Here is an 18,547-nt window from a genome sequence, read left to right as displayed (position 1 = left end):
TTAGTATTTCAGTATTTGTAGCGTGGTAAGAAATAGAATAATATTATAAATTATGATAAGCTTCTGCACTAAGATTCATGCGTTGTACGAAATAGGTAGGTATAATTTTTGGGGATAGCTTACACTACTGACGGGAGTCATGTCACGCCACTAATTAATGTATTGTCTATATAAATATATTGACGAATGTAAATGTATCTAAGTATTTGTTGTTAGATGCACTATAATTATTTTCATTTTCTACGATGGTCGTCAAATAATTCTAAAAATTGGTCATCTGGTATGTGACGATAACACATTCTTTGTGCACATAAACGAATGCGATATCATTCCGTCCATCTAGAGTACATTAAGCGTATAGTCTCATGAGTTTTTGAACTCAAATAGTTAACATACCAATATGGCTGGTTGCAGAGCTGTTTGACTTAGAAAAGCCGTCGGAAAGAATGTTTCCCCGGGAATTAATATTAGGCGTCATTCGTGTAATCGTATGAGAGTCAGTTCTGAAAAATCGTTTGCAACAATCATCAATAAAAATAGATAAATAATTATCTGTAAAGCTTGTGTATTTAATACACGTAAATTTATGTATACGAGTATATTATGTACAAACAAATGTTTTCTATGGTTAGCGAGTATAGTAAAGTAAGGAAAATCTTTTAACACAGATTTGATGTAAATTAAAGAATTATTATAAATTACAGCAGAAATAAGTCAAATCATTATTGAATCGTAAGTCACATTTATTTTTTTATTTTTCTCTTCTATTCTACTCTACAAAGGAGATATTATTATCGTTAGTTTTCGCTATGCAAAATATGTTACGAGTAATAGGATTATTCTAAAGAATTCATTATACCTATTCTATTTTTTTGTCGTACGATTGAGTATCGTCATGAGCCGTCTATCCTTTCATATTTCGATAAAAAATATCACAAAAAATCAAACGCAACAATAACAAAATATAATATGCAATCCAACGGATTTTTGTGGACATCAAATTTCGATACGTGTACCTATATAATAATAATAAATAATACTATATATTATGCACTATATATCTACTCACGTGGAGGTTAAGAAAAACGCCAGTTTCTATGCCTATACATTATTCATGTACACGGATTGTTGTCGCGCGGTAAACTCGCATATACAAATAAATATATATTATATAGTATAAATATAGAATGCGATTTATTTCCGTCTTCGCCTCTCCCCGCCCCCAATAATTCCACGTCATCCCGGCCACAGATAAAGAGGTGAAGTGGAAGACGAGTTAAAAAAATACCTACATTTTTATGTACTCGGGGACAAGAGGACCAGACGATGATAGGGAGAACGAGATGGGGATGAAATATGTGCTCGCCTGAATATTCTCAGACGCGGATGGTCTATTATAATATGTGGTGCGAGTATCGGCATCGGCAGAAGGGTTTGAGCCCTTTAGGTGTTCACGTGTACACACACATATACACACATACACACGGACTATACATATAAACTTATGTAGTGAACGGAAATCGTAAGCTACCGTCTCCGCCACTACCGTAATACAACGTTGGATAGTCTGAAGGCGCGTGTGGAGAATTTCAACTGTTGTACACTATATAATGTATATAACGTATACAGAGTGATTCATCAAACATGCTTGCTCCCGTCTTATATTTTATTAATAAATCATTTATTCACTAAGTCTAATTTTTAGAATTCTCAAGTATACTTAAATGCCATCAAATTTTTAAACACTTGAGGCGTAAAATCATAGTTATCAATGTGAATCGATTAGCATTTTCTAACATGTAAAAATTACATAACTATAAAATAAGCAATAATAGACTTAAATAATATACTAGGTATATGTATATACTTTATATTCGATGTATAACTATGTAGTTTTAAGTTCACAAAGTTTAGTTACTTCAAAAACTGATCGCACTAATTTCTATTTAGATACATCAACACTCGATCATCTGCTCACTAAAAATTCACAGTAAAAGATAAAATTCCGTCAACTGAAACAAAGAAGATTGTTGTATCGCGACGGGGACACACTTAAAATGGCATAGAAAAGGTCAGAATTTAAATAAATACATAATTAATAAGGACGGAAAATGGTCGTGTTACATGCTCAATGAAAGCATCCTGTATAATTCTATTTATATATATATATATATATATATTTATATATTATATTTATACTGTCGCCGTCGGTTCTATTGCGTAGAACGTCTGAGAGATAATTTCAAACGGAACAAAAACGTACCTTTACATGCAGTATTATATATTATATCCACACCCCATAATATATAATAATATGTATGCTACAGAATCGCACTCGCGCGTATAATAATAATATGTTCGTGTATTGTATATGCATGTATAATATTCAATTTTACGAACAAAACCACGTGTTCCGTCGTAATACCACACGGATTTCGCTTCGGCAAACACATTTTCAATCCTAATACGTAGTCGAGACTATTAGATTCGTCATCGTTGCAGGATTCGTTGACTATTCATACTAGTTTTTTTTCATGTAAATCTTTACTTGTTGTTTAGCGTTCCACTATATCATGCAAATACACACGACCGCAACGTCGTCCTTCGCCCTATACGTTTTTTAAAGACGAATCGTACCTATCCGTATATAATGCGTAGTATTATAGAAACGTGATGTACCACAATTATGCAACGTTTATAGCATTTGATATTATGATATACGGGGAATTTACATAATAATATTATCCAAGTTGTAATTTGTTATTTTTCTTCTATTCTCTATTAACGTACAAATTATTACGAACAAAAGGTTGGGACGGACTAAATTACTTTCAATATAACTATTATATACGAGTACGGAGTACTGCTTTGTACATTGTAGATTCAATTGAAAAGGATAACGTATTTTTTTTAAATTTAATTTCTGTAAACAAGTAATGAATAAGATATATAAATCCTTTTATTATACGAGTGTAAACTCAAATAATTTAAGCATTTTTAAATTAACGACTAACATAATATTATGTTATTGATATTTTTTGTAGTAGTCTTGTAAAAAAACGATCTAAATCAAAAATATAAAAACTTAAAATATTAAAGAATCGTCGCATTAATTTGATATAAATTCATAATGCTATAAAATGTACCTACTTTAAAGTTACATTTCGGACTTAAAATAATAGATGCTTTAATAAATCAGTTTTAATATAAGTCTTCGTCATTTAAAAACAATTGGTTTTTAATACAAAATTAAATAATGATTTATTTCTTCATTGTTATTAAAATTTTTTTTCAATAAAAAATATTAAATTTAATACCAATATTGACATTATATTTGCTATACCATAACCAATAAAGAGTTTTAATGTTTAAAATTATTGGTATGTTCATGCTATTCTAGATTTATTTCTATTTATATGTATAATACATATACAGTATTGTTTTTTAATAATTATACAACTTTGACAACTTATTTTATTATAATATATCAATACCATTATTTTAAAAGGATAAAATATGTCGTTGTTTACAATTAATGCCGTATGGTAATAATTATCAAATACTCATATACGTACATCTATAATCAAAATATCCATAATAAAATAATTTTTATGAAACGAATTAAACATTAATAATTTTAATAATATTTAATTCTTGAACCTCACCTCTCGCAGTTAACAATCCAGTTTTAAGGTGTATATTTATTAAAAACGGTATTCTAATATTCATATTTCAAGACATGTTTTTGTAAGAATTTGATGTACTAATAATTATCGTACCATTATCTTGTATTGTTCTCGATTCAATAGTACTCAGAATATACTCGTACGAAATGATGTAAAGTGAAGCATAAGTATTAAATATAAGGGATACGAAATTGTTACATTTATGTATTTTTTCATATATTTGCCCATTACGATTACAGATTTGTTTATTTAGAAACATATTAAAAAATAACACATGGTATATGATGTATTATAATAGTATTAATAAATGTAGGTATTTTATATTCGACATCATTATTAAATAGAGGTAGGTACTGAAATAAGTTCGACTTTGACTAGTATAATTTAAATTTAAATTTAACGAATTTATTACCCAAAACTAACTTTGAAAATGTATGAAATTAACACGACATATTTTTATATTTGTAAAAAAATATGTTGCATACAAAAATCAAATCTAAGTAAGATAGTCTGTCAGCCAACTTTATTAATTATATTTTATGATACTTTTATATATTGCTACTATAGTAATTTATTTTCTTATTAGTAATAGGGTAATTTGAATTTATATTTTCCAAAAGAAATACATTTATTTATTATTGTTATTATTTTTCGAGTTAATACGAACTTTCAGTGAAACGGTGTTTGTTAATAGGTTCGTGGTATAAATAGGCAATAGCATAAAATAATCTAAATGTTTTTAAAACGTCATTGTGTATATAAAATAAAATTATATACGTAAAAGTTTCAAATCCTTCCCCTCCGAAAAATAGTAGAGACAAATGGTTTGCAAGTTATACAATGTATAGAAAATGCTATTATACATATTTGTTAAAATTTAAAGTTTCGTTTTTAAAGATTTTAGGTTTTTTTTTTGTAAAAATTCTAATTTCTTTCTAATTTTTTTGTTTTACCTCGTTATTTTTCTTTTAATCATTTTATTGAGTAATTCAAAGTGAGATCCAATTCGCTACATAATAACTACCATTAAAGTTAATACGTGAAGTACTTTTATTGTTCCAAAATTTGATAATAAACACAAATATAAAGACACATACATCATTGTAAAATTGATACATTTATTACTCCGCTCAGAATCTAAAACGATTTAAAAGTAAAAAAATTACAAATTACGATATATATATATATATTTATATTATTTTTAATATATTGAATACATATATATGTATATTGTATAATATTAATTTTGTGTTTATACATTTTTTTTTAAATGATCAGTTTTACGAATTTTTATATACATACGTAGTTCAACTAATTTTATGATTAAAAGTATATACCTACGTGGGTACACCGGCCCTTACAAACAAAGTGATTTCACTGATCAGCAGACGAAATATTCTTTTTGAACTGAAAGGCATACCGCATGATTTGCATGCGTTAGATGAACGCGTTAATGGTTAACGATAGTGCATCTCTATATAGTGCTATTATGTTACAAGTCTCTAATATTCAATTTGACGTCTATCGCGCACTGTATACATATTATTATAAACATTATACAGCATTAGGGAAGAGGATGACGCTTATCTCAGCGAACAGTTCATCTCGAGTGTAAGTGTGTGAGTGTGCCTATGTGTATTAGTGTATGTGTGGTGTGTGTGTTGTGTGTGTCGATGAGACCACACGCGTGCGAGAATAGTGGCGCAGGTGACTAAGGGATGGGGTGTGTCGGCATGCTGAAGTAGGGGGAGGTAGAAGGCGAGGGATCGCGGCCACCAGGAACTGATGCAGCAAGCGTCGTGCAAGCGGGAAGCGTCAAAAGCTGTTTGATTGATAGTCGTATCCGTATATACAGGCCTTTGACGGGTTGATTAATTAACGATAGCTAGTCACCCGTCCCCACGCTGGTTTCTACAACGGCACACGCAGAAAGGCGAACGCCGGTGTCGGACCAGATGAGGCGGGATATGATGAAAAAAGCTATAGGTACCCAGGTATAGACTTTAGCGTCACCGCCATCTTGTTTTTCGCCTTGCCCTTTACCTCTGCTTGTCGTGTTTGTTCCGGCTTCCACTTGCCTCTATTATCCCAACCACCTTTTCCACAGTACTGCACACAGTGTTCGAATTTTGATACATATTCAATGTTGAACCCCCCCCCCCCTCCACCATTACATTATACATCTCAAATACGCTCATTAATCAACCCAGGCAAAAAAGTATTTCATCATCATCCCTATATACTCATAATATAACGTATACATAGCGTATATATCATCTCATGGACCTCTGCAGAAAGACGAATACTATGACCTTATCACGTTGTAATCCCTTTCAAACGATTTCTCCTTACTCGTTTTCCGGTAGATACCTTTTTTTTTTGTTTTTAATCAAACATTGTTCATAATATATAATCTATTCACTACTTTGTGTCTACTGTTTCTGCATAAAATAAATAACACGTAAAATGTACAGGTTTTAGTAACTCGAATATAATATAATGTTGTAATATTATTTAACTCTGTTAAATTAGATAATGATATAAAGTACAAACAAATAGCTAAATGATAAAAGTCTTACAAAATGTCAATGTTTTTAGTAACTATTCATGGCATTAAAAATAATAATGTTAGAACATCGGATAGTATATTACCCATTATTGTGTACAAAAACAAATAAAATATGATTTATTTTTCATATGATACATTTTATTGACGTTAATAGAATTTTAATTAAATTAGCTTTATGCATTTCACTATAATATTAAATACATACTCAGGACTTATTCAAGGAAATATTTAAAGTTATGTTAGATTGTATCAATGATTTTAGGCATCGATTTTAATCAGATAATACCATTTTGTTGTGAGAGTTTTAACTTATAAAACATTATTATTTTTCTCCTGGTTTACCTTAAGCATCAAGTCCAATATGTCGAAAATATAATTTGGTCGGTTGGAGCAGGAAATACGCGTAGAACATGTGAGTGCATACTGTATAGATGTCAGATATCTGACGTTATCCGGAAAGACGGAGACTGTATACTGTAATAGATATGTACTTAATGTACGTTAATATAGACCTAAATATTATAATTTATAATCTATTTATAGAGGCTTTAGTTCATTAATTATGAAATACTAAACGATAAGAATCCCATATTAGGTAGTATACATTATTGTTAGTTATAGTATGAGTTCAAATGTTTTTTGGAACGTCACTGGGAAATTTTTGAGGATATAATTTTATTATGCAGATAATCTAGATCTGTTTGAAGTGTATACGCATTATTATTTATGTACTTATTAGTATCTATAAGGGTGCTTATATTATTATTTATAGTCTACATTATAGGTGAGATTATTGTTGTCGGCCTATAGCATTAAAGGATTTTTAATTTTTTTTTTTCAAGACAGTACCTGCAGTTCATCTTTTGTTTGGTTATTTTTCTTTATGATTTCAATAGATTTTTTTTTGTTTCGTTTAATTTTTTCATATTCTATTCACGACCATTGTTTGCTAGGGATTTCATTAACTGGACTTACTGGGTTGGTCCCAAGGCTTAAGTTTTGGACTTAATCGAAATGCCAAACAAGAGATCCTCTGGGGAGGGCAGACCGCAACAATAGGAAAATAATAATTACTTCCGCAAGTGAACCCCATAAATCTATGCCTTGTATAGCAACCAGAGTTGGACAAACGAGACCATATTGGATATTTTTTGACTTATACTTGGCTATTGTCGAACCACGCTGATATTAAACCTATAATGTATTGTACAATGAGCTTACGGAATGAATGCAATTGATTTTTCAATGTATATAAACTACATATACATTTTAACATTTAATATTATCTTAATATTATCATTACTGTATTAAACTTTGATATGTAATTTTTATAAACGTAGTTTATTTTAACTATACTATGGGTACGTGATATTTTAATTTATATTTTAGTGTTAATAATATTAAAAGTTTGGTAATAAAAGAATCAATCAGAGCCACGCTGATTGTATTATATACATTGTATTGTAAATGTTGACATTAAATTTGAAAGCAATGTTAAATCATAGAATTTTAAAAACTATATTTTTGATCATATGATAGTACAGTGTTGTAAGATTAGAGTTGCTTTAAATTACTTAATTTATTCAAGACTTATCTGTTGTTTTTCAATACTTACGTTAAGAGAAACAAGTGATAAAAAATACTTCTTTTAATCTGTTAAATTATTCTGATATTTACCGTACAATTATTTTATAAATAAGTTAATAAATAATTAATATTTTGTTCATATTATTAAGAAAAAGTTTTTCTAGCAGAGGATATATACATCGCGCAATGTTTTAACTGCTCTCAGTCGATAACTGATATTTGAGTTGTTCGTCGAAAGTTTTGTTTTTTACTTTTTCCGTCCGTACTATATTAAAAACTTAAAGACCGACATCTTCGACGTTTTGGGTGTCTGTATATTTTAATTGACTTTTGTTCTACTAAAACAGACGTCGTCACCAATGTTTATCCAAACAATGGATACCGAAATCAAAGTTGTACTTTCAATTAAGTTAAATATTAATCTTTAACTCATTTAAACTAACTAATACACTTAAAAATACTATATAATATATAGATTTTTAATTTATATTATAAATGTATAATAATTATATTGTTACTTAAAAAAAAAAATCAATAGGGAGTTCAAAATGAAAATTTTTAATATTTTATCATATATTTAAAAATGAAGAAGAATTTAAATGTGTAAAATCTATGATTTAAATATACAAATAATATATAATATTGTAGTTTGTAAAATGTAACATTTTATAGCTGCGAGGTATACTTAACCTAGCCTCATATATCACCTTATTTCATTTTTTGAGATATATATATATATATTAATCAGTTATCTAAAATGTAACAATTTTATAACTAAGTTTTGGTACATGCTCAATAAAAGTATTACTTTTTATGTAAAATACAAGACGTGTAGATTATAAAATGATAACCTAAGTACCAAATAGATAAATTATTTTACTATTAACAAAATAATGTTACTTTTTAAAATTTTACATAAAACAGGAGATAAAATTATCTTCTCTATTATACAAAACTATGCGAGTTACCCATGATCATAGGTTATTTCAGAACTTTATAAACCATCAAATGTAACATATAATATTTGATCTATAAAATATATTTATAAAATATTTACTCTCACGATTATATCAAACTTTGAAATATGTGAACAAAAATGAAATTTGATATCATGGCCCTTACGGGAACCAAAGATTAAATCAGTTTGATAAATAGACCATGAAAAGATTTACTAAAAATGTATGTTTTGAGTAACGTACAAAAAATAAATACATGAAAATGAAATAAAAATAGATGTAGCAGAACTAAAAGAGAATAGAAAAATCAAATATGAACATATAATCTAGCTAAATTAGACAGTATCGTATTTGAAATAATTTTTAAGGGAAGGTAATTTCAGTACAATATTTTAAAAAGAGAAAAAAGTTAAGGATTAACCACTTAATTAAACTCGAATAGCTGATAAAATTTATCACGAAACACATAAGCATGGAGACAAAAAATAGTTAGTACTTGCAATACAAGGAATGATCAAAGACCAAAGAGGTTGTTTGTACTAAGGTTTAAGACCATTTAAAGCAGCTATAAGGCTGCAAAGAATTCTACAGATTGATTACTAAATCAGAAGAACAATATGTTTCAATACTCTATGCAACTATAATAAAAAAGAATTCATATAAATAATAAAATAATTAATTTTTTTTTGAAAATTAGTACTTGGAGTTTGGTGTTCCATAAACTTTTTATAACTTGTTTTTGAACATTTTTTAATTAAAAATATTTATTAAATCAAGTTCATTTGATAGCACTATAGAAGTTTTCAAAGATGTCAATTAGTAATTACTAATTACTATTGAAATACTTAAATTGAATACAATTTCAATGAATAATGCGACTTAAGTGTTTTATTTTTATTTTTAATGAGTTATTTAACTTTACTTTTTATGTTATCATTAAGATGCGAATGGTATAAAACTATAAACTGATGGGTTTTTATCATTGGTTATAAAATTATACTAAAACCATAAAGTATAATAAATTGAATTCATTTTAAGTATGAAATCCTCTATTAATTTTGGGTAAGATAAATCCTTAACAATTATTTAGAATGATATAAATCACAAATTATGAAAACATGAATAAAAAAATCCCACGTTGGAAACAATCTGGCACATCTGCGAATTTAATGAAATTGTTTTCCACAAGAGTTGCTATTAAGGACAACTGATTTGCTGAATTGTATTTTCGATGATATTAATGATCAGTAATTTATAAATTTCGAATAATAATCTATAATGAGCAACGAATTTATTGTTGTAGTCATTAAATAAGTGATGAACCAAAAGGTTATTTTTAAACAAATTTGTATAATAAAAAAATAAACACATAGAGAACACGATGCTGAGTTATTAATTTTAGTTTTTGATAATTGTATTATTAAAAATGTGTATCGTAAATGGTTATATTGTAACCAGGTAATAATAATTGAAATGTACTCGGTATCATATTAAAAGACACGAACCCGCTTAAATGAAAATAAAACCGTTTTAACTGAATATATTATAATCGTATTATGTTTTTAATTTAAACAAATAATTATTATATATTTTACCAATACGCATATGATATTGTTTGTATAGAAATTTGTATGGTAGGGTGTTCGGTAATTACAGTGTGTTCAATAATCAATAGTTTGTTCTTCATTATAATATTATGAATGTTTGTGGTAAAATGAAATATAAATATATACCGAAGGATAAATCAATGTTATGAATAATGGAATTATTAGTGTGTATTGATGAGTTTTTTTTATTATTTTCTTATATATAAATATATAAATATTTGTTAATTGTCAAATGATAATTTAAAAAACAATAACTGTATAAGTCGTTCAAAATGTATAGTGCGATAGTCAATGATGACGAAAAGTCAAACGAAATGCTGCGGGCGCCAGGCAGTCTGTTTTATTACTATAAAATACACGCAGCTGCCTTATCGTGACTATATAAATTAATAACAAAAAAAATAAAAATATATTTTATAGTTCGACTACGATTCGAAAAATAATCAATAAAATAAAAACATAAAATGCCTTGTGGCAAATGGACGGTTGATTTTTACAAGAGAAAAGTTTTTTTCCGATCATCCTCCTCTCGTGCGCGATGCGTTTCGACGGTCAACCGTCGACAACGACGACGGCAATATCCCCGAGAGACCATTATAAATAATATATAATAATATCCACGACTGCCACCGCCACTTACGACAGCGATGCGGCGAAAGTGGTGACCGCATATGTTTGATCGATTATCCCCCGGATGGTTGTTTCTTATCTGTTTTGGGACAGATTTATTTTATTTGCCAAAGTGCCGGATTCAAACTTAAATGACCGTTGAAATGAATTTTTTCTTATAAACAAGCGCAACCCAGAGCCCACCGAAGAGGGGGGGGCACCCACCAAACATCAAAAACTTTGCGTGCTCATGGTGGTGATATATATATATATATATAATGATATTGTGGAGATATCACTGCGTGAGTAGTGTTGTAACACTTTGGCAGTTTCCTTAACGGTCTGAGCGCGAAAATCAAATTAGCGGCGTCAAGAGACGCCAAAGTTTTGTGCCCACCCCATAGAATTGGCGGTATTGCGTGGGGGGGGGGTGAGCCCGTTCGGAGAAATTCCGACCCTTGGCCAAAATAGTAAGGAAAAACCGGCGAAATAGCAGTGGGTGAAGAGTGTTTTGGCACGGATTATATAGTTAAACGTCCAACCACCATCTCTCTTACTCCCCTAAATTCATCCACCCACCGCATAGTTCTCTCACCGTCAGTTTCATTCACGGTCGCCGTATATATGTATTTATAGTGAATATCCGTAGTCATACCACGTAATATAATATGTGTACTTTACACATATATCGAGTGCGCTTGGGATTAAATTTATTGCGGCGACGACGGAATCGAACAAATTGTGGTTTTCAAATGGAATATTGTCTGTATATTCTTCTAGATTTTTTTTTGTATACTATTTACGAGCCTGCTGATGAAGACAGTCGCGTTTGGACGTTGAAAATTGTCCTGGTTTGTCGGTAGTATTATATTTTAACACGAAACCCCGAAATCGTTTCTAGTCTTGTTTTTCTCCGCGATTTCGAGCTCGAGATTAATATTTTTCCCTCGGGTTATTTTTCCGTCGGCTCTAGATAGCTTTTGACTATTGCTCGACTTTTTCTTTTTTTTCGTTACAAAATATTCGATATTTTGTTTGTTTGCGTTTAAGATTTTCAGTGAATCGAGTAATGTAAATATATATTTTGTATCTTTCACAATGGTTTTTATCATTATTGTCTTATTTTGTGAACAAAAAAGAGAGTAACGGTATTGGTTGGAAAAAAAAATCATGTATCGATAATATACATACATCAATGATAAACAGATACATAACTAGACGTTAGTACTTATACGAAACTGTGTATATATTATTATTAATAATATATAATATCATTAAGATGACTTTAAAATGGTTTTAGGTCCATAGATACTTGGATTTTCCCCGGTAAATAAAATAACTTAAACTTCCAGTAAGAAAATTCGAGTAGGTGTCCATGGATTTTATATAAACGTTTTGTATAATATTATATATAATATATATGCAATAGTTAATGGTCATTAAGTTAGTTTAGGAGTTAGGTACATAAACTCCTTTTTTAATTCACATTAAGTTAATGCGTCTTAATTATTTAATTCGGTCGAAATCAAATCAACTCCAACTCGGGGTTAACGCTAAATAGCTTAATGTAAAGCTATATTTTCGGCGCGAATTTCAAAATAAAATATTATAGTAATATATATTAATAACTTGTCACTTCGGAGTATAGTTAGATAGATAAGGTTAATAATAGATTAAAAACGTTTTAATTAAATTTGGTTTAAAACTAAATAAAATCCCACAACTTAAGATGTAGGCAAGTACGTAAAAAGCGTATGTATACGCATTAAGTATTACACATTATAACATAGATGTCTTTTGTTTTTTAAATTATTTAACAAAAACTATACTTATTTTATACAATAAACGTAAAAATGTAAAAATTCCACAGAGAGGAAGTCGATGAAATGCATAAGTGCGTAAAAAATGTTTGAAGAAATAAGCGTAAATTTGCCCAGATTTATTCAGAAGAATATTTAACTGCCGTTGCCGTGGCTACAATTTATTCTTAGCACGCTGTTGTCTTACATTGAAATGACCAAAGTAAGTTGAGCGCTTCACCCGTTCGAATTTTTATTTTTTGTGATACTCATACCATATTGTTCTATAAATCACAATTCTTATAATGCACTATAATAATTCACGTTAAAATAATTGTATGTGGTAATGATATGTCTGTTGTTCCGTAATCATTTTATTTCTGGAATAAATGTTCGCAAACGTTGTTCTTGAAAATAATTTTACTGTACACCGAGGATTTATGGTAGTATTTTTTTTTATTGACAACTAACGTTTCTAGATAGAGGTTTTTTTTTATTTTGGAAATGTATTTATTTTATGGAATTGTAGTTTGTATTTAGTTTTGTACATAACTTTTGTTAACTCTTATTCGAACAAAATTAATTTAAAGTAAGATAAAAAAAATATGGTTTCAGACTTATTTATAAGATTAGATACAAGATCATCATATTTTTATACACTACATGTGAATAACACAATGAGGACTTATAGCCTTTATATTTCGTCTGTTTGAACAATCTCCCACACCCTTCTATTTAAGTTTATATATTTGTAATTGGTTAGTAGCACTATGGTGGTAGTCGATCGTTCTAAATCCTAATAGAGTTCTGATAAAACGGGCACGTACGTTACTGCGGGGTATGACTAGATATATGACTATAAATATAATATTAGAAAAATTAAATATATTTTGTTCTTGTAAAGTTGTAAGAATGATAATTTTAATTACCTTGCCATCTGGACTGCATACTTTAATACCGGATACAGTAATTAACAGGGAGACTTCTTTTTCAATTTGCACCTGAAAAAAATATTGTATTATACGATATGATAAGGACATAGTCTAAATATATTCTAATCGATAATATTCACCTCAATGGTAGCTATTAAAAACGTATACATATACGATTATTATTGGAAAAAAATTTAAATATATGTTTTTTTTTAAATGAAAAGTAAAAAAAACTCAAGAAATAGAGTAATACCTAATTGATATAATAATATTATTAAAACCATCATAACGTTTTAAGAATAAGTCGTATAATTAAATTATACATAAACGTTATGTATTTAGTTCAAAATTAAATTAGTTATAAGTGCTTAATTATTGCAAAAATAAAGACAGTTTTAAACTACATAAAATTAAAAAAACAAAAATAATAATCGTACGAAAAAATATACTATTTAACTTTAAATTAAAATGCGACAAATGGTGACATAAAGGTATGAAATTGGTAGTTTAATAAATTACATATTTGTAGTTAAAACTCAAATCCTTGATTATCTCATGAGCACGAAAATAAAGTGTCGATTTCGGGTAAAAACGGGTACGCCCGTTAAATGGTTGTAATAATTTAATATTATTTTATTTATTTATGTTGTAATACCACGCATACAATATTATTCCTATTTACAATTCAAATCTTGCATATTAGGTATTTAAGATACGCACAGAACGGTTTTGTGGGGGTTCTTCGAAGATGGGCTTTGTTTTAACTTATAATATTTATTATACTCCGGTCGGTGCACAATATACACTGTTTTGGGTGTTGTATATTTTATTACGATTTTGGTGGGTTCGGTTGTATGCGCGTTGTCGAGTATGATCGCTTAAACATTTTAATCCGTACGCGGCGCGGATGGGAACCGCGTTTTAATGAATATATTAGCTTTATTTATTATAATATTGTATACGGGATGATCATTTTATTATTTTCCATTCGATTTTCGCTATGGTCGAATTTAGTTTTTATTTTTTTCGTCGTGGAATTATTTCTTAATCATTCTTCCCAAATCAGTGTTGTGATATTGTTTATTGAACGACTTTGATTCCTTTGATCATTTAAGAATTTTTTACATAAATATGTTTTTGGAAAGTTTATCCAAATCATACGTAGAAACGTTCGTACATTGTTATTGAACCTATTGCAGTACCGTATCAAATTATACAAACAACACGTTACACAGTTTCTTAGGGTATAAATGAAATGAAAAAAAGACATTGAAAATTTTCCGCTATTTTGACACGGAAGAAGGGTCTGGTAATATATTTCTTTTATACGATAGAAATCTATTCTTAATTTTACAAAGAATTTAAGAACTTATATCCTAGTGCGAAAAAAATTTAAAATGTACTTTATAAATACTGCGTTCTCGTCAATTTTTTTGCTCGAACCGCCGACTCGTAATGCTAAAAACTAAATATTTATGATTTAATGTTTTTTCGTAGAGTGATATTTTAATGGAAATAACTTTACTTAGAGCAAACACAAAAAAAATCAGTTTTAAAACAGAATAAATGTAATATAACAAAACACAGTTGATGTCGCTGCAGGACGAAAAAAAAAGATTCCAACACCCTAACACAGCATTATCCCTCACAGGAAAATACTTTCACGGACGATCACCTAACCTAACTGACTGTGGTTGTAGATACGACCACTCTGTATAAACACATGCTGTTACCGTTGTTTATACAGTAGTTGTTTTGGTGGCGATCATCCAGTATAAATCGCACGTACGCGTCCGCCTCCGTACACGATAACCCTTTCTGAATTTGGCTCGAGGCCTATGCAAATTAACCGAAAAGAAATGTCGAGAGCGAGTCATTAGATGCGCTCGTGTTCCACTCCATCGTTGCAGTCTTCTTAATATTAATATACATATTTCGTAAACAACCACTGCGATGTTTTGTAAGTCCGGATTGAACCGACGAGTTTCCACCCACTGTTATAGTCACTAGTCCCGAAAAATCTCGAGAGGCCGATTAAAATGTACCATGACTATTATTCTAATATTTTTTTTTTTACTTATTTAGTATTAATGGTACGGTTGTATTGCTGTACAGTGTATTCAAAAGTCAATTATTTATTTACATCCAGCCACTAATTCCATCACAACAGATGTGTAATAGTGTCACTTCAACTAATAGTGGTACATCGTAACCCTTTACCGATATTCGATATCGACTCAAAATATATTTTGTTTAAAATATATTGACGAACTGGTGTGCGATTATTATACTTGCAATCAACTTGAGTATTTTATTTTAATATTGTAAATTATAAATACTCGGGATATGAAAATAAATTACTCTACAATGGTGAGAGTACAGGAGGATTGATTTCAAGAAGAAAAAAATTAACTATAATCTCGGAGGGTGGTGCCGATTAATCCCCAACCATCTCCTCTAGCCACAACACTGTTTTTATCAATTTAAAATAATGCAAGTGCTCGTATTTACATACATATTATAATATATGACGTACAGAAGAATCGTACTCCACCAGCCACGCCCGTTCGGCTTAACGTCGTTACTCGTTTATCGTACATGCTTTATATACGTTTCTATTGTCTTGTGTACACGCGAGGGGAGACCGGATAAATATAATCTTACAGGTTTTTGACGACTTTATCACGATGGAATAATAAAACAAAGTGTCGAAGTAGTATATTGTTATTAAACGAGAGTCGATATAACAGAAAAAAAATCGTTTAAAAACACGTTTTAACATGTTCGGCCGTTTCGATTATCGTGGAATATTTGATGGCCCGTTATCGGTATCGATCTCGCAATGACATAATTTTTTTTTTTTCATATAAAACTACATCCTTACATTCATACTTTACTATGGGTTTATTTCCTGTGGTTTTCGCCATAAATCATTTAAATTAATTTAAGTGAAACATTTTAAAAACGATACTCGGTGGTACACATAATAGCAAGGTAATCTGCTGAAAAACTTTTAACTCATAAACGAGACGAACATCTGTCGAGAAATCGAAATTGATCCTTTTTTTTTAGAACATGACGTTGTATTTTTATTAAAAATAGGTTTCATTACATTAAAGTCGCTCGTTAATTTAAACAGGTAATAGATATACAGGTATATAATATTCTAATTGATATTTTTTAATATCGCAGATGGCCTATTATAAACACGCCTTGTTAGCTCATTTTTAATTGCTGTTCATTGTACTTAAATTATACTTGAATATAATTTATTGACTCTTCTTGACGAGACTCCATTTGTCCTTTCAGTTGTGTGTGATCGAAACAATATAGCATTGAATTCATGGCACATACTCACATGAGTGACCACGTAACTTTGACTAAACTAAGAAGGCGCGATCACAGTCGTATTTATATAGTTTCTGTTTGTCTACTCCAATCGAATTATATCTTTTTATTACCAGATCCGTTTTTATGTGTTATACAGTAAATTTGATAAACGTATAATTGTAAAATGACTCAATAGCCACATGTTCATTAAACGACGAATACTTTATACATTTTACATTAAATAACTGTGAAAATTTTAAGTACAATATAGTGAGAAAAATCTGTAGTTATGAATAAATTATAAAATTCCGTCAATAATCATTTCTTATTATGCAAACATCATACGCAACGAAAATGATATAAAATATTGTATAATGATAGACCGTAAAATCGAAAACATTTTAAATTCTTAAACTAAATATCTATATAAACTTAATGTAACCAGGTTAATATTTTAAAATCATATATTTGTTAGTTGATAACAAATTAAGACAAAATCAATAAAGCAGACTCATTAATATTATCTACTTATAGGTGTATTTATTATGGCCTATAAGTAGGTATACTATTTACATAAGTTCAGTAAAAAATATTTTTACGTGCTTCATTTGTTTAACCATCTTAAAGATTACAATTGATAATCTATATTAACAATAACAAATTATTAATATAATATAATTACTATAAAAAAATTCAAGACAATAATGATTAACAAACACAGTAATATGAAATATGATTGAAATGTTATTTTAATCAATAAACTTATTTTCAGTTTGTTTTATAATTTGAACTATTTTCATTAATTATAATCTTATTAGTACGTAAAAAATCTATTCAATTCAGAATATTAATCTCTATTAAAATAATTTATATAATTTTTGTAAAAAAGTATACAATTTAATTTAAGAAAAATTAAGCTATTGCTTTATGTATTATAGCCATAATTTAAAGGACTAGCGAGAAAGGATGTTTTATAAACATTTAATATTTATTTCCTGTTTTGAATAATAGTTTATACGCTATGTATATGAATACTTATTATACATAGAGCAATACAAGAGACTATTAGAAATAATTCTTTATACATTGTATTTATGTAAACACGAGTACCGAAATAGACCCAAAGACCGAGTTAAAATTTGTACACATTACATAATAATAATTATGATAAAAGAGTTAAAATAAACTACGTTTCCGTTCAGAATATTAATATTTATCTGAGAGTTTGTATAAAACTATGTTTTACAAATTCTGTGATTTTTGTTTAATACTCTGCACCAATTTATTATACACAAATCACATAGATAGTATTTTTTTTTTTATCCATTTTTAAACATTTTTTAGTGTTTTTAGTTATATTAGTATAACGTTTGTTAGTTTTATAAATGTATACAAAAAAAATGTCGAAGTAATTAATACTTTGTTTTAATTGTGTTGGTGATTTGTTAGATTCAATTTTTTTTTATAACATC

At 28.7% G+C, this 18,547-nt stretch overlaps 1 protein-coding gene across 1 annotated transcript in view; it reads right to left on the bottom strand.

Annotated features, from left to right (window-relative positions):
- LOC114129414 (EGFR adapter protein-like) overlaps positions 1 to 18,547 on the bottom strand; it is a 136,120-nt gene that overhangs the window by 32,436 nt on the left and 85,137 nt on the right. Inside the window, exon 3 of the mRNA XM_050204750.1 lies at positions 13,743 to 13,814. Coding sequence (XP_050060707.1) covers positions 13,743 to 13,814 — 72 coding nt within the window. The remainder of the gene's footprint in view (positions 1 to 13,742; positions 13,815 to 18,547) is intronic.

This window comes from Aphis gossypii, chromosome 3, assembly GCF_020184175.1.
Source record: "Aphis gossypii isolate Hap1 chromosome 3, ASM2018417v2, whole genome shotgun sequence".
NCBI lineage: Eukaryota > Metazoa > Arthropoda > Insecta > Hemiptera > Aphididae > Aphis > Aphis gossypii.
This window is presented reverse-complemented; position numbering and strand designations above follow the sequence as displayed.